The sequence below is a fragment of the Archocentrus centrarchus genome, chromosome 13 (assembly GCF_007364275.1).
Source record: "Archocentrus centrarchus isolate MPI-CPG fArcCen1 chromosome 13, fArcCen1, whole genome shotgun sequence".
Lineage (NCBI taxonomy): Eukaryota > Metazoa > Chordata > Actinopteri > Cichliformes > Cichlidae > Archocentrus > Archocentrus centrarchus.
The window spans coordinates 9,632,414-9,659,990 of NC_044358.1; the positions used below are offsets into that span (position 1 = coordinate 9,632,414).

Below are 27,577 nucleotides of genomic sequence, written 5' to 3' on the forward strand. Positions count from 1 at the left end.
TAGGCGATGTTGGCAGGAATGATGGGAAGGCCACAAAAATCCATGACCTTGTCGGGTATGTGCCTCAAAGTCTGTGTGTGGCCTTTTGGATTGAATCGCAGAACACCAACCACCAGCAGCTGCTCTCCACAACTTGTTGCGCTGACTAGTTGGACTGCCAGGGGGCGCTGTTGCTCCTGGAGCAACATCGAACTGCTAAAGCGCAGAAATCAGTGAATGCAAGAGGAGCTCACAACCATCAGACTGATTCATGTCAGTGCTGCTGACAGGATTCATCATTTCACACGTCTCCTTCTCCTGAATGAAAAATCGACCTGACCTCAGTTTTAACATTTGATTATTTTACCATTGCACTTATTTTAAATTACAGAACAGGCATATTGTGAACTTTTGTGCACTTTTATATAAAAATGCAGTTTAAGAAAGAAAAACGTGCCATAATGTCAGGACAGGCAGACACCAGTGTCAGTGTCACCTGAATAAAGCCAGTGGGGATCATTTCCTCTCCCTGCACATATTTGTTTCCTTCTCTTGTTGTTCTTACATGCATTTGTTTGATTTTGACTCTTTTTGTTGTTGTTATGCTCTTTTGATATTTTGTTGTGAAACTCTTTGTGATGTTTATCTTCAAAGGTGCCATAGAAATGCATTTTTACTTACTTTACATCCATGTGCTTTCTTACACTGCCCTCACTTCTGGGGCGGCAATAGTGCTGTTTAAATTTAAAAACAAGGAGCTCTTTCTGCTCTGTTTGTCCCTCCAGAGCCTCCAGAGCTGCTGATGTACACACCTGAGAAGTCCAGGAAGAATCTGCCGCTGCTGCTGGAGGGAAACCTGCCGTACAGACGCACCAGGAGGCAGTCAGGTACTTAAAGAAGGACAGTCCCTCAAACAGGCCTTCAGTGGCAGCTCAGGGTCATAAAGACCTACCTGTAGATGCAGCATCGCGTCTTGTAGATGTGTCTCTGCTGCCGCCATCTTTCTCCAGCGGTCTGCCTGCAGGTTCTGGTGACTCACGGTAACATGTGACCTGTGTGTGAACCTGAACTGTAGCTGCAGAGACCAGATTAAACTTTAGATTATAGAAAACATGCAAATTAAACTTCAAATTAAACGTCATAGAGCTCCAACAAAATGAACTATACGGCTGCTGAGCTCCTTCGACTCCTTGCACCTGTACGGATCTCCACCGGTGACGCTGCGTCTCCACCCAGAGATCGCTCTCCTGCTATGCTGGAGATATGTTCACTGTGGGTCTTGCCCTAATTTCCAGCTCAACAAGTTGAAACCCATCCACTCCATCTGGTCCACCACTCATCGGACTTTCTGCAAGGCCGACGAGTGGCTGCAGAGTGACTTCCTGGATCTTTTTTCCTCTCTCATCTGTCTGTTCTCTTACCTAATGTAATATTATACTAATGTATATTATCAGTTCACCAATTTCCCTCCTCACACCAAAGAACACAGTCTGGACCTAATTTGTTGCTCTGGCCGCACCCCTTCCAACTGCTCCGCAGATGAACTTCCTTTCACAGATCATCTCTTGCTCTCATTCAGTGTTTCACTCAGTTTCTCCCTGACTAAAGCACCATGGCCCATCTCACTGAGGAACATCGGGGACATCAACTTGGATATCCTCTCTGCTGACATTGCTAGTACTCTGATTCCTGACCAGTCTTCCTCAGGTGTTTTGGCTGCTCATTTTAACACTTGTTTAACTGACATCCTCAATTCTCTTTCCCAATCTTTCACTGTTAAATAATATTCTCCACCTACCCCCCCCGACTAATTTCCTTCTCATTTTTACTCCACTGCAACAAAATCCACCAACACCTACATGCTGTTTCTCCTCCTCTCTCCTCATTCAAACTTCCCCACCTCTGTCAGCTGCTCTCCGGCTTTTATCTACATCTCCCTCTGAAGTCACTGATTTCATCCAAAAATCCAAGCACTCCACATGTCTACTTGATCATCTTCCTACAGTTCTGGTTAAATCCTGCCTCTCTTCTCTCCTCCCCTTCATATCTGCCATCATTCATTCTTCGCTTATTACTGGAATTGTTTGCACTCTCCTCAAAAGTGCAGCGGTCACCCCAGTTCTGATGAAGCCAGGTTCTGATCCAAACAACTACGATAACCTTTGCCCCATCTCTGACCCACCCTTTATTTCCAACATACTTGAAAGAAACTGTTGCTATTCAACTCCACACCCATTTAACTCTAAACAGTCTTTATGAACAATTCCAGTCTGGTTTCCGGCCCCGCCATAACACAGAAACTGCTTTATTGAAAAACACAAATGACCTCATGACCTTTGACACTATCTCCCACACCATCCTTTTCTACAGATTATCTTCTGTTGGCATCACCCACACCCCTCTTGACTGGTTTTGTTCTTATCTCACAGGCCATCCTCAGTTCATCCAGCTTAAGTCTTTCAAACCCCCCCCCTCTCCTGTTATCTCAGGTGTGCCTCAAGGCTCTGTCCTGGGACCCCTCCTGACACCCAGTTATCCACCAAACCTAACTCTTCCCTCCGACCCTCCTCCTTCACCACCTGTTTATCTGAAATCAAGTCCTGGTTCACCTCAAACTTCCTTAAATTAAACAGTGACAAAACTGAGTTCCTCCTTGTCAGGACAAAGTCCACCTTATCCAAAGTTGGCAGTTTCTCCCTCACCATCGACTGCTCCTCAGTTACCCCCTCCCCTCAGGTTAAGAGTCTGGGTGTCATCCTTGATAGCACTCTATCCTTTCACTCCCATATCAATAATATTACCTGGTCTGCATATTTCCACTTACAAAACATAAATTGCCTCGGCCCCCCCTCTCCCTGCGTTCCACCTCCATCCTTGTTTATAGTCTCGTTACCTCCCTTATTGAATATTGTAATTCATTTTTGTTGGCCTCCCTCACAAATCCCTCCAAAACCTTCAAAACTCAGCTGCTCGCATTATCACCAAAACCCCCTCATTTCACCACATCACCCCAGGCCTACAGCAGCTCCACTGGCTTCCAGTTAAGTTCAGAATTCAGTTCAAAATCCTCCTGTTCACATTCAAGGCCATCCACAACCTCGCCCCTCCTTATCCAGTCGAATTTCTTCACATCACCTCCTCCTCCTGCACCCTCTGCTCTTCCTCCTCTATCCGCCTTACTGTTCCCCCCCGCCCGCCTCAGTGCTATGGTGAACAGAGTTTTCTCACGCTCTGCTCCCCAGCTGTGGAACTCTCCCCACCAAACATTCACAACATCGACTCTCTTCATATCTTCATATCATGACTCAAAACTTACCTTGTTGAAGATTGTAAAGTCACTGTAGTTCTTTTGGTCATTTTTCTAGTTTGTGTGTTGTTGTGATTTGTCTTGTTTTTACCCCTGTAAAGTGTCCTCTGGTGTCATGAAAGGTGCTTATAAATAAAATGTATTATTATTATTACTATTAACTGATTGAACACCAGTGTTAGATCCAGTGCGTTATGATCCTTTCTGATTTGGGTTTAGTCTCTGCCTACATGCACACACGTGCATTATGAGCTCCGGCACTTTGACTCATTGTTCCAGTGAACGGCAGCCACCAATTCCTGTTTGCTGGAATTTTCCCTCACGTCAGACATTTCACACTCTCTTCATGTTCATGTGTTAAGCTGAACCAGCTGAGACGCAAAGTTCATGAGATGATGAAGATTCTCCTTTAACGCTGAAGGGAAACATTCACTCAGACCAGCGAGATAACGAGACAGAAGGGAGACAACCTGCAGACAGAAGGAAGCACCGTTAATGACGCAGCAGCTTATCTCTTAATGAGCGCATTTTCTCGTTTCCATGAGGCAGTCAGAGTGTTGCTGTTGTGTAACTTTTGCACAGTACTTTTACTGATGCTAGATGCTATGTTGCAATAATCTGCATCTCTTTATCTGTTGCAGCTCCTGCCAAAGACATCGAAGCTGTGTTTCATCCCAATGGTGAGACAAACAAGACTCTCCTTCACACTGATGAGGCCCAAACCCAAAGTCCACCCTAAGACCTAACTGCCCCACAGGCTTAAATGGCATCATTTAAAAGTCAGAAATTAAAATATTTCTTAAATGGTGCAGGAGCCCGAGTGTAAGTTCATGAGAGCTGGAACTCAGACCGGGATGTGACACTGTGACCCCATTAATGCTTTCAGGCTGTTCACTGAAAGTTTGTACTTTCTTCACGGGTCATTTGAACATCTTTCACACACACAGCGGACACATCTGGCTTCTTGGAATTTGTTTTACTTCAAATCAAAATAATTAAGAAAAATCTAAAAGAAAAAAAATAAACTGAAAGATCATGTTGATGAATCCCTTTGATTTTGCAGTCATTTTCAGGTTGGTTGCTCCTGTGCTTGTTTGTTCTCTGTGAACTCTGGGTAATTCCTTTAGGCAATGTTGGCAGAAATGATGGGAAGGCCACAAAAATCCATGACCTTTTCAGGAATGTGCCTCAAAGTCTGTGTGTGGCCTTTGGGATTGGGCCTGAATCGCAGAACTTCTCATGAACTAACACCAGCCACCTGCAGCTGCTCTCCACAACTTGTTGCACTGACTAGTTAGTGAATGATTGAGGAGCTCAAAAACGTCACAGGCTGATTCATGTCAGTGCCGCTGACCGCTTCATACTCATCAAACCGACTGCTTGTCAAACCTGTAAAGGCTACTGTAAGCCATAAGCGCCACAGCGAGTGCAGCATGTTTGGGTTTGACAGATGAATTTGCATATTCACTTAGTGTGGACAGATATTTGTGAAGTGTCAGATCTTGTTGAATGCTGTTTTCGAGGAAGACTGCAGGCAGTTGATGTCTCCTGCAGAGGCAGCTCTGCTGGGTTTTGGCTCAGGCCTGCAGAGCTGCCACCTTTGAAGCTGAAACATTGTTCAAACATGTTGAAGTGCATTTGCTAATATTTCTGTTTCTCTTTCTTCACCCATTCCACCCCTCTGTCTCTGGGCCCGGGGGATCTGGCAGCTCTGAAGGTAAGTTGATTTCAGCCTATATTCTGGTTAAGCTATTAAATGCTTCACTAACCATGAAAGAGCCTCAAATCCAACAGCAACTTTATTTTTATTTATATTAATCTATCATTTTTATCATGAAATATTTACACAGTTGGTCTTATGAAAATAAGCTCTACAGTGCTGTGAAGAGGTTTTGTCCCGTCCTGTCTGCTTAGTTGTTTTGCATATTTGTCAAACATGTTTCTCATCAAACATATTTTAGTATTATATAATGAGTAAGTAAGAGTAATGAATAAGTGTGAAAAATATGCAAAAATAATAGATCATGATGTGGGAAAATAATTTTTCACAGCACTGCAGTTTACCAAGATTTTTATCACTTTCTGAATTTGCTCAGTGCTGAGCTTAAAGATGAAAATCCACATTTTCTAAAAAAAAAAATACAAATGAGCCACAATAGCCAAAAGCTTCAGTGGGAATAAGCAGTTATGTGGTGACCTGCTGACAGTGGGCCAGTGAATGAGCACAAACACAATAGTTTAATTTCAGCCCAGTGATTAGTGATGTTCCAACAGCACAGCTGCAGCTTGTTATCACTCAGAAATAATACAGAGTAATCACAGATTTTATGGATGTGTTTCTGCCTTATAAACCTAAAGTGTGTGTAATGCTGGCCTGAACGCTGGCTGGAATCACACAACAAAAGATTATCATTTACTGTTAGTGAGGTTACTGCCGCTGTGTGACATGCACACATTTGTTCCCTGCATGTGTAAGGAGACAGCTAACGCTGTGGGACACTTGTTGAATACATTTTATATGTTAAATATTGTTGGATATGAGAGACGCCAGCATTCGCTTTTAGTTTAATTCATTCGATTGCATGCGAACGGTCAACTATCAGTTAATGATTTAAGATGCAATTCATACAGTACATTGGGATGTGAAATGCACAGTGCTGCCACAAGGTGATGCTATTTAGTAAGTGAGGCAAGTTCGTGTAAAAGTACCACTACTAATCGGAAGGTTGGTGGTTCAATCCCTGACCGCTCAAGTCTGCATACCAAAGTATCTTTGGTAATGATGCTGGACCCCGAGTGTGAATGTTAGCGTGAAAGCACTTGGGCGTAGCAAAACGTGCTCATGTGAACAGGTGAATGAAGGCATGCTGGATAGAAAATTAGAAACATGCTATATAAGAAGCAGTCCATTTCCCATTTGTTAATGTAATTTACTGAAAAGACAATCAAGGAATCATGCACCAATTATGATTATGATTATGAAACAAAGGTAGCACCACAGTGCTGGCCTGATCCCTGAACTCACACAGGCTGTGTGATGCTGCGGGCAGTTAATAGAGTTGAAGGACAGAACCTGGCTCACAGCTGTGGATATATCTGTATTTTGACTGTGATTTCAGTGGAAAAGGCAGCGTCTCGGGACAGAGTAAATATTTGCGTCTTTTGTTCAAATCCACGGAAACGTCTCGAGTTTCTGGCTGCTGTTTATGTTGGAATGTTAATCTGAAAAGGAACTGTTATTGTGAACAGCAGGCAGGCAGTGAGGGAGAGCTGTGCCACGCAGACAGCCTGGGCTCAGCTGGCAGCTGCAGCACGCTCGCCTCCTCCGTCATCGAGGTGGAGGCTGAGCGGGAAGAAGCGAGCCTGAAGCCTCAGCTGCGAACGAACAAGGAGGTAACTTAGTGTGACACGTTATCACTGTGCACTCAGAGAAAGAAGGTCTGTGATAAAGGGTAGAGTAATTATATCTGCTTTAGTTTAGTGCTCCATCATTCAATTTACAATAAAATGCATCGACCTTTAATAACATCTGTGTACAGATTCAGCATGTTTGGAAATAGGACTCTCAGTATCCTTTTAATCGTCTTTTCATTTCTGTTTGAATGAGGAGGAAGAGGAGGAAGAGGAGCTGACCCCCCTCAGCCCTCCTCCCACTCTGTCCATCACAGAAGAGATCCTGGAGTTCATCAACCAGAGCAGAGCCAGAGAGGGGCTCGCTGCCATCCACACTGACATAACGGTTAGAAAGCAGAACATGCAGCCTAACCTGACCGAGGCACCTCTGCTCGAACATGTGCTCAACCACATTTTTAAGGAGACAAGTCTGATTCCTCAAAATCCATTTTTGGGAAGCTTATTAAAAGAAAAAGAAAAGGTAGATTGAGGGAAACCAAAGCTTTTATAGGAACTCTGAACAGACAACCAGAGCTGCTGATCTCAAAATTCTGGTTGTCTGTTGAACAAAACTGAACTTCAAGTAAGTCTTTTATTAAAGCTTCTGCAGCAGGATCAGCGTGAACAAACACACAAAATATTCTATGCAGGACGATAAAGAAGAACTGCACTCAGAGAGATATTTACCTGCACACCTGTATGAACCAGTCCGACACCAAAAAACTGTGGTGGAAAGTGTGATCGGAGCTGCAGTGAGCAAGCCAGCTCCTGCAACTGGTCGCACAGTTTCTCCCTGTGACCTTCACATGAACAACAGGAAAAATACAGACGCACAGCAGCCATATTATTGGTCAGATAATTGCATTAAAAATCCTCCAACAGCACAAACACGGCTCAGAGATCCAGTTCAGGGACTCCAGTTAGCTGAGGTGAAGTCTAGCGGACAGCTAGCAGCTACAGTCACCTGTGTCGCCATCCACCCGTCTGTCAAAGAGGCCACGCCTCTAATAACGCAAACTTTAAGCTTTTACAAAATCCAAATAGATGAGTTGTAAAGAAATTCACCATTACAGTTGTATCATACCATTGTTGTTTAACCAAATTCACTCACATATTTGAACAAAATCTGTGTCTTCAAATCTAATATTTGCTTTAAACATCCTCCAGACTTTTAACAAACCCATTAGTGAGTGTCCATATTCCACCAGCTACATTAGCTCATACCAGTGTTCATATGAAAGTAAGCTTCTTCTCACTTTTATTCTAGGAGAAGATCCAGGATCAGCCCAAAGAGCCTCTGTCTAACCAGACCAACTTCACCTGCCCACTGCCCCCAGTTGCTCGGCCCTCCAGCCCAGAACAAAGACCCACGATGCAACAGGAGTGGGAAAAAACAGAGATTGAGAATGACACTGTCCAAAGTCACACAGAAGAAAATGAAACGACTGGAAGTGAAGTCCAAGAAATTCAAGTTGCAGAAAGTCAAGTGGAAAAGGGAGCGGAAGTGCATGGAGAAGTACAAGATAAAGATCAAGAAGAGAAGAAAACCAGTGACAGTGAGGATGGACATAAGATCGTCCCACCCCAAACTCCAGATCTTCATCCGTTCATCTCAGGAGAGAGAGAAAACGAGAGCAAAGAATTTGCACCAAGTGAGCAAGGGAAATATGAGTCCACCACTTCCTCCTCAAATCCAGGTGCTCCGAATCACCCCAACAAGAAATGCCACCCACCCACAAGAGGTTCCCACCTCACCAAGAGAGACAAGAAGATCATTGAAAAGATAAGAAGTTATTATGAGGCTGCAGCTGAGGCTGAAGAGGATAAGGAGGAGGCAGAAGATGAAGAGCCTTCAGAAGGTGTAGCGTCAAGAAGGAGGAACAGTTTCTCACAAATTCCCTCTGGCTTGGTAAAGGAGACCATGTCACGCTTTGATGTGGGTGGTCACCAGGGGGAGTCAGAGAGTGGACGGCTAAAGTACGAAGCATTAGACAGAGATGCAGATCAAGAGCATTGTTCTTCCTCTGGTCCAGTTTCTTCCCCAACTCCAGTATTAGTAGATGTGGAGAGTGAGGGGCAGGCTGATAAACCAATGAGTTACTTGGATACAGAGGTCCGAGTCAAGTCTCCATCCTCTACTGTGAGTCATGACAAGGAGACTCCAAACTCAGTGAATCTGCAGTCGAACCAAAGCGGGCCCGTTGGAGAAGAGACAAAGATTCAGGATCAAAATGAAAATGGCTGTGAAGGATCTTTGGTGGAAAGTCAGGAGGTGACGATGAATGTAAATTCACTGGAAGTGGAGTCCAGAGATGAAACAGCCAAAACTGGTGCTGTTAGCCAAGCTATTGCAAATGGGTATGAACCTAATCCAGCAGAATCAGCAGAAACTAATGGAAGTCATAAAGAGACCTCTACACCTGTGAACTCCACAGAACAGGGCCAAAAAAGTGAGACAAAAACCCAGAACATTTCGACTAGAACCGAAAACAGAGGCCAAGCAAAGACGATGGGGAATCTTGAGGATCTTCCCAGTCAGATAAAAGTGGGTCGATGGTCCCGTCACTCCAGGATTGTCACTGCCAACCGAGCCCTGTTTGAGGCCATGGGATCGGACGTGGCTGGTATTGGGTTATTTGAGGCAAGCCCTGTGGTGGACCCTGTGCTGATAGAAAACTCAGAGCGTATTCTAAGCAAGGTCCAAACACTGGCGCGAATGTACAGTGCCAAAGCCAGCACCATGAAGGTCCCCCTGCATCAGAAACGGTCCAGTGCTGGAAGGAACCAATCGGTGGTCTCTGCTAAACTGTCTGGACCTTCAAGTCCGAGCCAAACTAAAAGTCATATACAGGCTGAATCTCAAACTACAACTGAGTACCAAAAACTATATCAAACTGAAACCAGTCAGTCAGAGACCAAATTTGGAAGCCAAACTTACTCCAAGGCCAAAGTTCAAACCCAAAATGTAACACAAACTAAGCAGCAAACTCAGGTTCAAACAAGACACCAGAACCAGATTCAATCCATGAGCTGGGAGAGCCAAGAGATCCAGGAAGAGATGACAATAAAGACACCAGAGGGCCTCACACAAGGTAGGCTGCCTTTCTGACTTTTTCTAACATATTGTTACACTGGGCTTTTTGAAGATAGCCTGGGCATCAAGATAATTTTACTATAGACCAAAGTCTTGGGTCACCATAGTGACTGATAGAATTATTTGTTCCTCATGCTTTCTAGCTGAAGGTTGGCTTCTAGTAGATACTTCAGGTCCTGATTGTGTGGGTAACCCTCTGTATTTATTAGCTTGTTACGTATGTCAATAAGCAGTATCCTAATGGTAAATTTTCACTAAAATCACTTGCCTCAAAACTGACCACAACCATATTTTTTGCCTGTTGTTGGTACAACTGCACTGACGTACTATGTTCTCTGGGCGCCGCATTGCTTGATACCCCTTTGGAGCCTCCGTATGATATGATATGGCTTATAGTCTGTTTTTGTTCTTTCGTAGATTTCCGGGAGGCTGCAATTGAGCCAGTTGAGCCTCTGTTGTCTGGTATGTTTGTAAAAGAAGAGCTGACTAGAACCTGTCACCACCAGACAAATGGATTTACCCTCTCTAGACCGAGAGATTTCATCTCTGCCTTGAAAGAAAGAGATTCTGGTGTGGGCTGTAGTTCGAGTGAAAATTCCCAGACTTCCACCACACCTGAAGAAAATCCATCCACTTTGCTAAGTAATCAGTCAACTAGTCAGACCCAGCTAAACAGCTATGAGCACAGGTACACCTCAGCTGGAGCATCCTCATCTTCTAAAACTACCATTCAGCACCTCAGGACACAAGCTGAAGACTGGAGCTCCAGTTTGTGCTGCTCTCCCAGTAATAGCACCCTGAACTGCAGAAACCGTGACTCTTTCATCGATGACGCCCTGAATCAAAACAGGGATGAGTATCCAGTTACTGAAGCATCACAGAGAAGAGATGGGTGAGTATTTACAGAAATTAGGCTAATGAAAAAAGAAGTATGATAACATTAAAAATAAAGGAATTAGTAGAAAAGTTGAGTAGAGATGATACATTTTGATTAATAATATATAAATGAATAAATATTAGTCAGTACTTTGGTTTCTTTAATTACAGTTGTTCTAAAATACTACTAAATGTAGCCACCGTAGAATCGCCCATTGATCTCTAAACTCTGCATTTTGAAGCCTCAGTCTTAGAATCCATCCATCCATCAATCCACCCACTCATCCATCCATCCATCCATCCATCCATTTTCTTTTTATCCAGGACTGGGTCTGATGTGTTTTGAAAGTGTTCCTATACCCATGCTTTTCAAATAGTTAGAAAATCTTGACAAATTAGACAGGAAGAAGCTGCAAGTGCGGTGCAACTGGTGTAGAAAGCAGCCAAATCTGCCGGAGATAATTTCAACAAGGAAGTGGAAGTATTGTTCCAAAAAAAAAGTACACAGTAAACCACAGAAAATGATGATGGATTTTATTCAGAAAATATGAACATTACTTCTACATGTTCCTGGTCTGTTTTCATCTATGCTGGCCCGTATATTTGTGCATAATCTGGTGATTGGCGGACGGCACTGTTGCCAACTTTTGTGCAAGAAAACTCGCTGTCAGCTGTCTCACAAGTTGCTACAAGACTGCCATAGTGTACGAAGGGACGCAATACGAACGCTGTATGTACACAAAACATGGCGGCAGCAGAGTTTTCAGGTTCCCAGCCGGTTTCCAAAATTATCCAAAAGTCGCCGACATCACTAGAAAAAGTTGCAAAATTTGTTGCTAGTGGCTTTATGGAAAAAATGATGGCGGGGCTGGGGGGAGGTGTGAAAACTTGCTAAGTTGGCAACACTGGTGGCCGGTGCAGCTTATACCTTGTGGCAGGGGTGTTCTTTATGACTCAAAATTAATTGATATCATTCATAAGAGATGATGTTTGAGATATGCTTGACAGATTATAGGTCAACAAGTCATTTACAACAATAGAAATACCAGCAATAATTGTTTTGGCAAATACCGACAGTCACTTTTAGACCGGCTATTCAGATGACAAATGGCTCCACTGTGACTGTGTACAGTGTGGTGGCATGTACATTTTGCGTACATGCAGTGCAGTACACAAATTAAAATTGAAATCAGTTTATTGCATCCTAGATAGGAAAGAATATATTTGATGCCAAGATTTCCAGCATTTTTCAACACTAGGATGTTTGTAATACTTCCTGTTACATTAAAATACCAAAGAACCAGTGAAATTAAATGTCATGAAAAAAGATCAACATTTTCTTTGTACACTTTTGGGGGGCTGAAAAAGAGTAGTCTTTGTATGCTTTGGAAAATGTTGATAACTGTGAATGACCCCTTATGTCTAGAAGTAACCGCTGAGCTAAAATAGTGGCAGTAAAAAAGTTTAGAACAACAAAGTTGAGATCCAACAGAAACCACAACTACTCAGTGTAACTTTAATTTTATCTCATAAAACATTTTACAAGTTTCATTACAACAAATTAGTTGCACTCTCAAAACAAGCGAGATAGCATTCAGCAGGTTTCCAGTTCACTGAGTAGAGCAACAGCAGTTTCATTTCATTTACATACAGCTACTGTATTATTTATCACAAATATAACATTTAGCATGATGTTTTTTGTCGCTCCCTGGTTGCCTGCAGGCTGGAGCAGCAGAGTGGTCAACATCCTGTTTATTACTCAGTCAGAGAGTCTGGAAATAACCTTACTCAGCCTGCTCTCTCAGAGCCAAGTCTGTCTGCTGGCTGCTGGAGGAATGTATCCAAAGATGGAGACAACATGGACACAGCAGCTGCACAGTGTATGCAAGCTAAAACAGAAAGCAGTTCCATAAATGACAAGGATTTGCTGAACAAAGATGGGAATGTTTATGCAGGGCCTGAATGCAGGGTTTGCACAGAAAATGCAAAAGCATCTTCCGGAGAGTGCAACCGCGCCGCGTCACCTCACCCAGCATCGACCAGACAGCAGGCCCAGAGAGAAACACGTTCCCTGGCAGACGAAGGCAGCACTGAGCTGAAAAATGAGCTGCAGGACAAGACATTAGAGGAGAAAAAGTATGATACAAACGAGTACAGCGAGGATTCAGTAGGGAACTTCAGTGAATCTCGATCCTCAGGAGAGCTTGCTGGTCCACCCTCACTCATGACATCTGAGCCTTCAGTAAGCTGTCGCGCACTCACAGAGACCCGAGGAGATCGCAGATCAAGAGAAGAGGCAGCACCAGATCCATCAGATCCCACCCAGTCATGCCCATCATCAGTGCAGTCTGCAGACCGTCTCCCAACCTTCACCAGCCGAAGGCCGCCTGACCTGCTGACCACGCTGGGCAAGCAGGCTTCATCCGATTCCTGGAACCGTATGGCTGAAGGTGACCACAGGTATGTGGGGAGCAGATAACATGCGTGAACCAATGTGACAGAATTGGAGAAAGCCCACAAGAGCTTTTTTTCTAAAGGGCAAAACACAACTTAAAGTGTACCTGTTCTGCTTTTCCTTATTTTGCTTTTCCTGTTACAGTACCACATGTTCATATTAACCATGGGCAGCGTTTAAAGTAATGAGATCACTGTTTGTGTTTGAACCATCTGTTGGTGCTTCATGTTCAAACCCGTTGTTTGTGAGGGGCCAGTCAGTCAAATTATGGTGCTGGGAATGAGCAGAATGTCTACTTTAAGACATTTGGTGAGGAAATGGACGTGTTTTGGCAAAATAATAATAATCATATTCATAGCAGGTGGTCAACAAGGTGATGTAGAATTGCTGTCTTTAGTAACTCATCCTAAATACTAATAAACCCACCGTGAACCTAACCCATGCTTTTCAGTTTAAGGAATGTCAGTTAAACTTGTTTTCTTCTTTTGATATCTCAGATTGCGATTCGTTTTTTTGTTTTTTTTTTAGCCTGTCATGTCTGGCATTTTTCACAATCGGAATGATGTTCTGAATGCAATGATGTACCAAAAATATTTGCTTTAACAAGAACAGCTCTATATGTTTTCTATAGGCTATTCTTGTTAATGTTTGTATTTTTATTTATTTATCTTTTTATTTAGTTATTTATGCCAAGTCTGACAGGCAACAAGGAAGGGGCAAGAAAAAGAGGTGGGGGGGAGAAGAAGGGGGGGGGGACAAAAGGAAGAAAGGAAAAAAAGTACATATACTCACACACACTCACACATCCATACATACACCCACATGCACATACATATACACACACACATACAATTTTATTGTTTGTAGTAATGTGTGTGTATGCGCCTCTGTCATGCAATGTACTCAATAATGAGGGCAAGAAACTGCAACCATGCCCCCTGCAATCCAGAGGCAAATAGGGAAGGACCCAGGGGACCCAGGCCATTCACAGCCCAGGAGCTCAGAAGACCTGGGGCCACACATCCCGATGGCAACCGTGTGCACTCCCCAGAGGAGGAAGGAGGGAGACCACAGACGAAGCCCCCACAGTCAAAGGGCTAGAGTCCAGAGAGCCAGAGGCGACGAGCAGCCCCCCCCCCCCCCCCCCCCCCCCGGCAGGCCGGCACCCCCAGCACGAGCCGAGCATGCAGCCCCCGAGGCCCCAAGCGCCCGAGAGCAGCCCAACACCCGGCAGAGCCCCCCCACATGCCAAAGAGGCCCAAGCCTCCTCCAGGCCACAGCCGCCAAGGGAGCAGGTCAAAAACCACGCCGAGACATCCAGCCACACACCCCGGGACCCACAGGGACCCACACCCCAGGGGCGGCAGTGATGACCAGTGGGGGGCAGCGTGGAGCGGTAGGGAGGGGTAACTCCCGCCCTCCACATCCCACAGGTGCCAAGGCTCGGCAAGCCACCAACCCAGGCCCAGCTGTCCACACACACACACACACACACACTCACATGCACGCACACATACACACACGCACCAGTCGTTCACTCATGCACACGCACACACACGCACAAGTCGTTCACTCATGCACACACACACACACACACACACACACACACACACACACACACACACACACACACACACACGCATGGACATCCACATGCACCAGTCACACACTCATGTACACACACGTAATTTACATGGACACCTAGTGTGGGAGAGCGGGTACCAGCACAGAGCCAGCAGCAACCCAGGGAAGCAGCCAACCCAGCCCCGAACAACGAGCCAGTCCCCATCCCAGGCGGGGTGCATGAAACTGGGGTGTGAGAAGACCCGCTCGCCCCCTCCTCCCACTCACTGTGTGGGGGGTGATGTGAGTGTATGTACTGAGAAGAATGTGTATGGCTGTGTGAAAACTACAGTGCTATTAAAATTGGAGGGACAGATGTAATATGAGCACTGAATAACAGCGCCCATCCACACTGCCCCCCCAAGGCCCTCAATGTCTAAAATGTAAATAAAATTGAGGAGCAGGCAGCAGTGAGCAGATAAGTGGGGCCAGCTCAGCAGTGCCACCCACTAACCACTGTGTGACACACCTGCCCCCCAAGGCCCTATATGTACTATGATGTGTTGTGAGCTGTATAATGCAATTAAAAAAGGAGGAGTGGGACATCACGCAGCACAGCGAGCAGAGCCAAGGAGGTGGCCCCACTCACTGCAGCACGAGCCCCCCTCCCCCAAGAACCTACATGTGCATAATGTGATGTTTACCTTAGTGGGAGGAGGGGAAGATTGCGATTCTTAAATAAAAGGAATGTTCTTCAAACTGTTCAAGCAGGACAAATGCTTCTCAGTGAATTTTGTGCCTCAGGGCTGTGCTGAGCTTTTGATATCTGGCACTTCATTTCTTGCCAGACTAAATGTTAATTTAGACTAAATGTTAATTTAGTCTGGCACTCAACTCTATTCATTAAAACTCCTTTTCCAAGGCTTTAAATGTTTGTACAGTACTGTGCAAAAGTCTCAACCTACTTCTTATTTTATTATATTTTACAGGAAGATATGAAATATGTGCAGTGATTTATTGAAACATCTGCAAATATATATATATAAGAATACGAATACGAATACCTTTATTAGTCCCACAATTGGGAAATTACAGTTATATATATATATATACATACATACAGGATGTACAATGATATTGTATATATAATCTCATCGTACATCCTGTATAATGACAATAAAGGCATTCTATTTTATATATATATATATATATATATATATATATATATATATATATATATATATATATATATATATATATATATATATATATATATATACTGCTTAAAGGAATGACAGCTCTCTGTCATTCCTTTAAGCAGTGTTCAGGAACAGTTCTCCAGGCTTCCTGAAGGACATTCAGAGCTCTTCTTTGGATGTTTCTGCATTTGTTCTGTTCTCTGTCAGGATGATCCCACACTGCTTCAGTAATGAGGAGGTCCGATCCATGACTGATAGTGTGTTTTTCTATCCAGGTATGCTTTTAGTGCATTGGCAGCATGTTTGGGACCATTGTCATGGCAATAGTATTGCATGTTGGATTAGAATCTGATGGTACTTTTCTGCATTCCTATTTCCATCAATTTTAACATGATCTCCAACACCACTGGCTCAAATGCAGCCCCAGCCATGACAGAGCCTCCACCGTGTTTCACAGATTGCTGCAGACACTCACTGTTGTGACTCTCTCCTGACACATACTCCACACATACTGATGACAACTTGAACCTACAATGTCAAACTTGGATCCATCCCTCCATCAGACCTCTTGCCACTGATGTTCAGTCCAGTTCATGTATAATGTTGCAGACCTCAGCCTTTCCTTCCTGTTTCCCCTCCTTAAGAATGGCTTCCTGAGAGCTGCCCTTCCACTGAGATCATTTCTCATGAGACTTCAGTGAACAGTAGATGGATCAGCTGAAGGTCCAGATGCTTCTCTCAGGTCCTGTCAGGTCTTTGCTGCAGTTTTCCTGTTTCTTAAGGACATGACTTTCAGATGCTGTTCATCTGTATAGTTTTTAGGCCTCACACTTCTTCTGTCCTCCACACTTCTTGTCCAGTTTAATCAATAAAACCTCTAAGGACACACTGCACACTGTGCTGAGATATGCCAGGTTTTTTTGGGTTATAGCTCTTTTGTTGGTGCAAAAATGCTTTTATGTCTGTCAAACTGAGCTGTCTTTGCATATGTTTTTCTGATAGGCTGCTGGTAACAAAGTGCCTAAAGATACAATTTAAAATTGGTTCTTTACTAAGTTTTCTGTTATGCGTCAACACAACGCTGGTTCTTCCCTTGAATTAGAAAAAAAAATTTATGCTTGACTGAGTCATGGGTCATAGTTAAGATGCTTGAGAAACCAAAATATTCCCCTGAAAATGGTTAGTTACAAGGACTGGACAGAAAATGAAAAAGCACCACAGACCTCCAAGAAGCTGCAGAAGTATTACTCAAGACCACTTTAAAGACATCTGTTTCCTTGGAAGCAAATTAAAGAACTGTCTCAAAACACTTCTGATGATTGAAAACCACAATAATTTTTTTTCTTTTGGAACAATGACTCAGAGCTCTGGCTTCAAGTCTAATCATCAACCATGTCACTACCAATGCCTCTAAGATTAGACATGCAAATTAGATATGCAGATTTTTCAGAAACTTGAAGATGTTACCTTTCAATTGCAGTTGCATACATTTATTTTACCATTAAAGTTTTCCTGTTTTGTCTTTGGGAGGAAAGCCACGCAGATACAGGGAGAACATGCAAACTCCACAGAGAGAGAGAGAAAGGCCCAGGCCAAGGTGGAATCAAACCCAGGCCTCCTAGATGTCATTCTAGCTGTGAGGCAGCTGTGGTAACAACCACCATGCTGCCCCTGTTGTAATATCTGGAATATAATCCATTTAGGTATGCCAAATAGGTGAAGACTCCATATAAGAGCACAGATCCAAATCCAACCCTAACACTGACTGGGTCAGGGGTGAATCCTTTGGGACTTTAAGAGGTTAAGCCAGCTTTCTTCCTCTCTGTGACCTCCTCCAGACCCTGGCAAAAACAAAAACTGTGTGAATGAATATTTAGAAACAGCCTGAACCCTGAAAGAGAACAGAATAGGTAATAGTATTTCAAGCTTGAGTATTATTTGATATTTATTAAGAAGTATTTTACTCTTCTTCCAAGTTTGACTTCCACCCCAAACTGCACTTAAATGACTTTGAATGGTTGTGTTAGACTTGTGTGTTGCTAGGTTTGTCTGGCAGTTTGCACTGGCTGTGATTTTTAGCTCAGCTGTTTCAAAGAAAAAAGCGAGGTATCATCATAGCGTCTGTGCCACAAAAACTTAAACGTTGGCATTAAAAAAAGAAATTCACACCATAAATGCGTTTACTAAAAATCTAAAGCACATTAAAATCTCAGTGACCTTGACCTGAAGGTAAAGGTGAAGAGGTCAAGTTCCACAAAAAGATAAACATTGGCCAAAACTTGAGAGTGATTTGACCTTGAAGGCTCAAATTCACCCCATAGATGCATAATTTTCAAGCTAGACCCATCAAACTTCACACACATGTTCAGAAACTTTCCTATAACAGCACTTCCACCCCCCTATTCCCACAGTACAAATCCAAAACAGTCGAGCGTGGCTACTTATGTTATTGTTATTATTTTTTGACTGAAGTTCCCTGCAAGATTTTTTGATGCCTGCAGTCATCTTTGGCTTTGTGTGTTCCTCCTGTTGGTGTGCTAGCAGATAATCTTTCAGTGGTTGCTGGCAAACAGCAGCAGTGACATCTTACAGGCCAGTCGCTGTTTAAATGAGTAGAAAAAATTATCTATCTATCTATCTATCTATCTATCTATCTATCTATCTATCTATCTATCTATCTATCTATCTATCTATCTATCTATCTATCTATCTATCTATCTATCTATCTATCATAAGAAATAGACCACCCTTAATTTGTGTTCAGTCAGAATAGTTCCACTTTGTTTGTCTAACTGGTAAAAACTATAGGTGAAGCCACAAAGAAAGGGAAAATGTCATTGCAACAATAATTGTAAGCAAAAGCTTTTACTACATGTATAGGAATCTAAGTCCACTGAACTGCTTACAAGCCAAGTTAATGAACTAGCATGACATCATGTTTCTTAAGTAAAGCCTAAAGGGCCATTTTTGGACTTTTAGCTGTTTGTTTGTTTGTTTGTTTTTTGAAAGAAAATAGTCAAAATGTCCATGTCAAAAACAGCTTTTTTGATTTATGTGATTTATTTATTTATTTATTGCCTTAAGGCAAGACACTAGATTAAATCTGTGCTTCTCTATCACTTCCAGGGACCCAGAAGAGCCAAGCTCAGGATACCCTACCAAACTTCCCATCTTCAAGACTTCCATCCTGGAAGAGAGATCTACCCCAGCTATTGCCACCCCTGACCAGGCCACAGACCTTACCCCTGTTCCCTCAGCCTTCAAACCCAGCCTGGGGCACCACTCCCCTTCTCCTCTTAGAGCTCCTCTGACCTCCTCAGGAGGAGCACCTCCTTGCTCCTCACCATTCAGGGATATTTCAGAATCTTCTCCCACTCCTGTGTGCCCAAACAGTACCTCCAAGGCTCTTCCCTGTTTATCCCCGACTCCGTCTTTAGCCAGGAAAGCCCCGTCTACCCCCTCTCCTGCACCTTCCTTCTCTCCATCTGTGAGAGGCCCTCCTCCCTCACCTACACCATCCTCTACCCTGCGCTCTCCTCCATGTTCCTCCCCCATCACTTCATCTTCTGCATTTACCAAATCCTTAGCTGCCTCCTGTATCAGCCAGTCCATCAGTCAGAGTATGGCAAAAGACAGCACTGCCCGCAACAGTGTGAACCAAAGCCCCTCCTCCACTCTCTCCTTACCTTCCTCCCACCTACGACAACGTTCCCCTTCTCCTAAACCTCCTGCAAGTGAGCAAGGTACCAGTACACCTGCTTGCGCCCAGTTAGCATGTACTAAGGATGGGTACCAACATCCAAAGTGTCCACCATCCACTCTCTGGTCTTCTTGCACCTCTCCGACCTTCATGCCCCCTTCTCCCTCTCTTTCCCGACGCTCCCCAAGTCCAGCCCATCATCAGTCACCCTATACTTCATCCTCTTCACCACGTCCCTCGTTCCTTCACTCCAAAACTGGTTCTTCACAGAATCCAAACAACAACAACAATAACAGCACAGCATTCAGTCATGTGAGCTGCAGCTTTAACGGTGATCTCAGTAATGGAGGTTGGTCAGTGAATCCACAGAATGAGCCACAAGCTTATGGGAGTGCCACAGTAAGGCAACAATCCCAAGATTCTCTCTGGTCAGGATCACACAACCGTGTAGCCCGGCCTTTTTGTGCATCCGAACCTAGCTCACGAGTTCAGTCCCCGTCTCCCTCCCCAGCCCCAGCTTCATTCGCTTACTTTTGCTCTCCCCCTCCACAGCACAATTTCTCCTCCCCCATGGCAAACAAGCCCCCCCATCCCCGGAGCTCAAGGGTTGGAAATACAAGTTCCCGTAACCCTTTAGGCCTAACTTTGGAGCTCCCCATCACCTCTTCAGTGAGTTCCTCTTCATGTCTGAGCCCCCGGATCCTCTCCCCCCCTCCTATTGGTGTGTCAGTGAATGTTTGGACAAATAACGTTGCGGCACCTCAGCCTAGAAACCCCAGATATTCCTCCTCCTCTGCCTCTCCTTCCTTTTCATCAACACTGGCATCTTTTCCAACTTCTTCTTCTTCCTCTTTTGTGCCACGGAGTAGTTTTAGAGCATCCTCGCCTTCTGGACCCTGCCCTACTACCTCCCAAAGCCTCCGCAGGTCTTTTTCCTCCAGCATGGCTGACAGACCTTCTAGCCCAGCCCGGATCAGCGCTGCTGCTGCCCAGCGCCGCTCTTGGGCAGACAGCAGCCGAAGGTCTTTAGGTTTTAGTGGAAATGCCCATGCTTCTTTTGACCAGCAGGACTCCTGTCCAGTCAGTCCAAGGAGTGGATGGTCATCATACAGCAGCTCACCCTCTTGCCTCAGCCCTCAAAATGGGCTTCAGTCCCCATCCTCATCCAGCAGGATTACCCCAGGGAAGGGTACCCTGAGTGGGCAGCATTTTACTAGCGTGCCCTGGCCAGATGTGCGAGAGCTTTCAAACAAATATAATGGAACAGACATCCCTGATACAGGTGATACTTCCACCATCAGTGCCTCCTCTCCTATGCCTGTGTCCTCTCCTGTTTCATCAGACAGACAGATAGACTGGGAAGATCCTGGGCTAGAAGAAGGCAGCTGTCGTAGTCAGCTGATCTGTGCCTACATTGCCCGACCTTCCTCTGAACAAAACCTCTCCTCCTCATGTCTGATTCTCTCCACCTCAGGAATGACCTCTCCTCCTACCCCCTACCAACACCACCAATTCCATGTCCAACCATGTCAGAGTCAAATCAATACCACAGCACCTCCTGTATCCTCAGTTTCTTCTCCCCTGCCCTCAAGAGCATCACCACTACCATTTTCCAGTTCATCTCCTACCAAACAGGGGAACCAGAAGGCCAGTTATGCCACCACAGTGAACCTACAAATCGCCGGAAGTGGCCGAATAACCTCCTTCAGCACCGCTCAAGTTAGCCTAACCCAAACCCTGCAGGGGGGAGCTGGAGCTGGTGGAGCAGGACAGGGGCAGATGGTGAGGAGAGTAAGCATCAACGGACTCTCACAACTTCCTTCACCCCTTCCTCAAAACTGTAACAGGCGATGAAGGAGAGAGACTAGTCTTTCATTCATGGATCAAAAAGGGAATATGTTAAAAGTGCAACCTTAACAATGAGATGCAAAAAAAACACCAGAAGGTGCTGGTTTTTTGTCAGTGCTCCAGATCTTTCAGATCTATTACTTCAACTTGGAAACAGAATTGCGTCTTCTGCCTATGAGACAGAAGCTTCATATGTGCAGTCTTCACATGTAATAACAAACAAAATGCATTTTCTGTTGTAAAAGATGGATGTAGCCACAGGGACATCGTCAGTTGGTTTCGAAACAGGTGTGGTGAGTTAGGGGTGCGTCAAAAAGTACTCTCCTTTATCCTCCTTTTTGACTCTAATTGGACCAAAATTTACATGACAAAGTCATGTTGTATTCAGCAAGACTTGAAACTAATGAGTGAAATTGCATCAGGAAACTACGTCCATCTTTTATACCCATTTTATGAAGGCCTCATAATTTTTTGATCTGACTTTGATCTGCATGTTGATGGAATTTCTTGCAAAAAGTTCTCAATATTGTGCAGACTAGAGAACTTTGCAAGTACAGTTGTTGTCAGATGATTCCCCAAACCCTGGCTGTCCACAGCTGGATGAATTATGACAATCTAAAGGTTGGAAGATTGTTCATTGGTCGGTTTGCTTCCTGAACAGCCCTGGACTTTATCTGTGGATGCATTTAAGATTTTTTTTTTCTTTTTTTTGTAAAAGACTTTCAAACTTTTCAGCTGGAGTGCATCCAAAATCATGCAAGCAGACATTTTGATGGTCCAGTGCTGTGCACAATCACATGTATTATTTTTATTTTTCCTCTCTGTTTTTTTAATATTCTGTTGAACAAACATCCATATTCGGCTGTCTGGGACCAGTGTTAAAAGTTGGTGATAGCTGTGGTTATTAATGATCTCTCTCTCTTTTTTTCATTCTTTTTTTTATTTTATTGTTTATTTATGAAGTTAGTCTTATTCTCTTTGGCACTTAATATCCTTAAAGTAATGCTGGTATTTTTGCACAGTGTCTTCAGCTCTTGGGTGCATTCATTGAGTGTGTGTGTGTTTGTGTGTGTGTGTGTGTGTGTGTGTGTGTAATGACGTGTCTGGTTAGGTTTTTGTTCTAACGTCAGACCAAGCTGATATCTGTGTGTTTTAATTATACTTGTTACACAATTCTCTTTGCTGATATCAGTGCCCTCCAGAAACCTTGTGGCTTGTACTTCACTGTCAAAACTTTTTTTAATGTTTTCAATTCAGTTTTATTTATATAGTGTCAAATCATGGCAGTGGGAAGGAAAAACTCCCTTTTAACAGGAAGAAACCTCCAGGAGAACCAGGCTCAGGGAGGGGCAGTCACCTGCCGCGACCGGTTCGGGGTGAAGGGAGGGCAGGAGACCGGACAAAAGATATGCTGTGGAAGAGAGCCAGAGATAAATGAAACTGATAATCAAATGCAGAGTGGGGTATAAACACAGAGAGTGAGAAGAGATGAGTGAAGCAGAAGAAGAAATACTCAGTGCATCATGGGAAGCCACCCAGCAGTCTAGGCCTATTGCAGCATAATGAAGGGATGGTTTAAGTTGTTTTTCCTGTTAAAATATAAACATTGTTTAAGTGTTCTGCAGCTTAGTCAATACTCCAAAGAACAGGAAGGGGAAAAATATTATTAGTGTTATTACAAAATTGTCCAAAGTGTTTGAAAACTCAGTCACTCAGCCCTACAGATTGGTCAGTGACCCTCCGGTGACCGCTTGTTCTAGGTAAAAATGTGTATTCCTGGAGATTGCTGGCTGTCACCAGGTGAAATCAATCGCAAAGATTTACTGCATCAGAAAACTCTTTGTGAGAGCTTTGGTTGCTTACACGTTGCAGCGCTCACCCACAGATTCCATAGAATGCAGCAACTTGTTGCACCTTACCACTAAAACCAACACATTTCAGAAGATGCAACTCTTGGATTGAAGGCAAATGTTTCCATTTCACTACCACTCGGCAAGTAGTTGGCAAATGTTTGCAGACAAGCTGGCATCTTTGATGTTAACCACTGGCAACTGCAGCAATCTGCTAGTGATGATCGCAATAGCAAGGAGGTTTTTGGTGCAGCACTGTATACCTCTTTGTGACCAATTTCATGCTGGGAGCTGTCAGAAACCACCCACAATCACTTACCAACTGGTCACAGAATACCCACTAAGCCAGTGTTAGCTAGTGTAATTCACTGATGCTGCCAGGGGTCGAAGAAAGGTCTTATTTTTTACAGTTACAGTAAACATCGCCTAAGTAGGACTGAAATGTCCCATGGAATTTCATCTGACTTGTAAAATAATCAGTCTTATGTGTAAGTCAGATAAAGTCCAATTCTTTAAAATTCTTCAAAATATCGAACAGTTTGGGGTCTAATACTGAATTTCATGAGAATGGCTTTCTGCTTCATCCCTGGATTTGTTTCTGCAAATTTTATTATCTTGTATTTCTGCTCATAAGTGTGAGTTTTTAGCTTACGCTTGCCTCCTGCGCTTGTCATGATTGTCTCAGGTGAAATGAACTGATTCCCCCAGTGCAGCCAATTCTGACATCATGTGACTAGACAGTCAAGCGACAGTGTGTGTAGTTGTGCATGAATGAGCCGATGCATGGAGTTTGCGTGTATGATCACCCGAAGTCAGTGTGACGGGAACTGAGGAAGGCTTTAGCGCTAAACTCATCTGACTTATGTGATCACATTTAATTGGAAATGTATGATCCAACTTAGGAGATTATTTTTACTGGAATTAATGTTAGGAACAATCGGGATCTGCAGAAGCCATCCAACTACAGTGAAAATCTGATTTGTGTGACTTTGACTTAGGCGACGTTTATTGTACATTATAGTCTCTACAGAAATTGGCAGTAAAAAGTACCAAAAATGTGAAAAAGGAAATTAATGCTGCTGAATGAGGTTTCTGCATGGCACTGGTGACAAACTGGAGGTCCAGAATGTTTCTGGCAACTGGTAAAAAGGGAACTTTAACCAAATCTGTATCCAGTAAACTCGCTAGAGTTTGAGAAAATACAAAAAATAAAAGTGTGTGTTTTAAAACTAGAACTGCTGCTGTGTCTTTACTGTCCCCAACCTCTGTTTCTGATGTGAATGCATGGCCATTGGTTCACCTGCCTTCATGTCATCTGTTATCTTCACCTGGGAATCCACGCCCTGCCATATCAGGTTACCTGCTGACTGCAGAATGCTCAGCCCAGTCACATTTTCTGATATGAAACGGGAGTTATAGAAGAGAGGAGACTGCCATTTAAACCAGACAGACTTTGCCCATCAGTGTAAAAAGGCCAGTTTGATTTTCTTTGAGTAGATTACTGAAAAGCTCCTGTATTATGTAAACTTGATCTTTCTGTCACGTGGTGGCACCATTTCACTTTTGGTTTTGGCAAACTTTGACCTTTGATGTCTACAAGCCTTCTCACGCATTCTTCACTCATCTGCAGTTCATCATTAGCCGTCCTCCCCCAGCGGACTCTCTCTGGGTAAGAGTTCATTTTATTTGTCAGATATGAGCAGGAAATCTGCTGATCTTAAGCTCTCAGTTGCTGTGTACGTGTCAATACAGGGCAGGACGGGGATTTTCTTTTGCAGCTTGATGGATGGATATCATCATTAAAATAATTTCAAAATAATATTAATGAAAGAGAAAATGTAACAACTGACATTTTTCCTCTCTAAAGATATAAAGTTGTACAGAAATGCTAAGAGTTTGCTTGCAGACAGCAGCTCACCATCCAGCTGTCAGGCAGAGAGGCGTGGCCTCTCTGCCTGACAGCTGACAGAGAGAGGCGTGGCTTAATAAAGGCTTAAAGTTTGCTTACTACTCTCACCCATACACACACACACACACTCATACAAGCACTTTCTATCTAACGTTCACACTTCAACGAAGTTATCGGGAGCAATTTGGGGTTCACTATCTTGCCCAAGGATACTTTGGCATGCATACTGGACCAGCTGGGATTGAACCACCAACCTCACCCATCCAACTCAATGAATTCAGGTGTTTCAATCACTTCCATGGCCACAGGTGTATAAACTAAGCACCTAGGCATGCAGACTGCTTCTACAAGCATTTGTGAAAGAATGGGTAGCTCTCAGGATCTCAGCAGAGATGTATAAAGTACTGGAGTAGAGGAGTGGAGTAGAAGTACAAGTACTATATAAAAAAAATTGACTTGAGTAAAAGTTGAAGTGTTCTTTCAACACCATACTCAAGTGGAAGTACAGAAGTACTCAATTTTTTTGGTACTTAAGTATTGCAAGTAGAAGTATTTCAAAAATTGCTACTCAAGTACCAAAAGTACAAGTACAAGTAAAAGTACAAGTACTGTGTATATTAAAGAAAGGCAGTCAAAAGTTTGATTATCATTGTTTATATTATTTCAAACATCTGAAAGGCACAATGTATTTGGCTGAAGCTGGAGTACAATGATAAAAGGCCATACAAGTGTTTACAAACAAACAAACACAAATAAAACATCTCAAAAGGCCAGAGGGGCAGTCCACAGAGCAGCTAAAAGACAAACCTGGACAAGGAGTTCCTGGGACGTCATCCATCTCGATATCGGACAGTAAGCTGACGCGTTCTGTCCTCAATACTTGCAAGCAACAGCGCAAAAGGCGGAGAAGAAGCCTGCGTTTTTTTTATAGGCTTGATCGCTCAAATCGCCCAATGATGAGCCAGCTTCATAAACCGTGACAGCGCCATCTACCGCTCTGGCATTGATACTATGACTTGGGGATGATTAATAACGTTTTCATAATAGTAACGAGTAACGATTCAGCACGTGAAAAATGTATCGGAGCAAAAGTATTAAATTAATCAAAAATATATAGTGGAGTGTTACGACCCGTCTAGGGGCCCGGAGCGCAACATGACTGAGAACACCATTCGCCCCCCAAGACCCAAGCAGCCACACAACAACCGTCTATGCAAATATATATACACAAAGCTTTATTAGTTCACAGACAGATACACAGAGCGATTCACATCAGGGTGAGCCCAGGCCAAAACAATAAACAAAACGGGAACTAAAAACTACCGTGATCCGGCGTCTAACCTAAACCAAAAAGAAACAAAACAAATGACACTTGCTTACCTCCCTACCTATAACAACACAGGAGAAAACTGAAGAAACAAACTGGCGGCTCACCCCTACCCACTCTGGAACAGAACACATGTTTAGTATGGTGGCTGGTTGAACGCTTGGGGACACAAATGATGCTCTCGGGTCCGCGTGGTCCCTCCAGCCTCCTAAGTAGGGCGTGTCCCTCTATCGCAGCCAACCGTCAGCAGGCGGGAGCACACCGCACCAATCGAACCCGAGCACCTGCACAGACAAATTAGCATATAACAGACACACCCACACACAATACCCTTACAGACGTAACACCCCCATCACCAAGAATTAAACAGCGTTTAATTCCAACTCCTAGACAAGACGTCTGCCAGAACATTTTCAGTGCCTTTCTTGTGGCTAATCTGCAGGTTGAAATCTTGCAGAAGCAGAGACCAGCGCATTAGCCGTTGGTTTGAATTGCGCATCTGGGACAGAAACACCAAGGGGTTATGATCAGTAAAAACCTGAACTGGGTCCGCACTGGACCCAACATAAACCTCAAAATGCTGGAGCGCTAGGATCATTGCAAGCGCTTCTTTCTCAATTGTGCTGTAATTTAACTGGTGTTTGTTAAATTTCTTTGAGAAATAGCAGACAGGATGATCCACCCCCTGTGTATCTTCCTGTAGAAGAACGGCTCCTGCACCACAGGCGCTGGCATCAACGTCCAACTTAAAAGGAAGCGCCGGATTTGGAGCGACAAGGACCGGCGATCCACATAACAGGGTCTTTGCAGAATCAAAAGCAGACTGACACGCGGATGTCCATACAAATGGTTTTAGAGGGCTCACCAGCGCAGTAAGGGGAGCCACCACACTAGAAAAGTTCTTACAAAAACCTCTGTAATATCCGCACATTCCGAGAAATCGCCTTAGCGTTTTTTTTGTCTGCGGAACAGGGAAGTCGAGAATAGCCTGTACTTTGGCTGTTACGGGTCGCACCTGACCATGGCCCACTTGCTTCCCCAGATAAGTAATGGTCGCTTTTCCAAATTCACATTTAG

General features: G+C 43.9%; 1 protein-coding gene across 2 annotated transcripts in view; it reads left to right on the top strand.

Annotated features, from left to right (window-relative positions):
* Nucleotides 1-24,496, top strand: part of plekhg2 (pleckstrin homology domain containing, family G (with RhoGef domain) member 2) — a 114,047-nt gene extending 89,551 nt beyond the window's left edge. For both annotated transcript variants that reach the window (XM_030744732.1, XM_030744733.1), the window contains exons 14-22: nucleotides 765-866; nucleotides 3,928-3,966; nucleotides 4,996-5,003; nucleotides 6,536-6,679; nucleotides 6,894-7,025; nucleotides 7,947-9,771; nucleotides 10,191-10,665; nucleotides 12,372-13,109; nucleotides 18,993-24,496. In XM_030744732.1, the coding sequence (XP_030600592.1) occupies nucleotides 765-866; nucleotides 3,928-3,966; nucleotides 4,996-5,003; nucleotides 6,536-6,679; nucleotides 6,894-7,025; nucleotides 7,947-9,771; nucleotides 10,191-10,665; nucleotides 12,372-13,109; nucleotides 18,993-21,420 (5,891 nt within the window). In that variant the 3' untranslated portion in view covers nucleotides 21,421-24,496. The remainder of the gene's footprint in view (nucleotides 1-764; nucleotides 867-3,927; nucleotides 3,967-4,995; nucleotides 5,004-6,535; nucleotides 6,680-6,893; nucleotides 7,026-7,946; nucleotides 9,772-10,190; nucleotides 10,666-12,371; nucleotides 13,110-18,992) is intronic.
* Nucleotides 24,497-27,577: the final 3,081 nt, after the last annotated feature.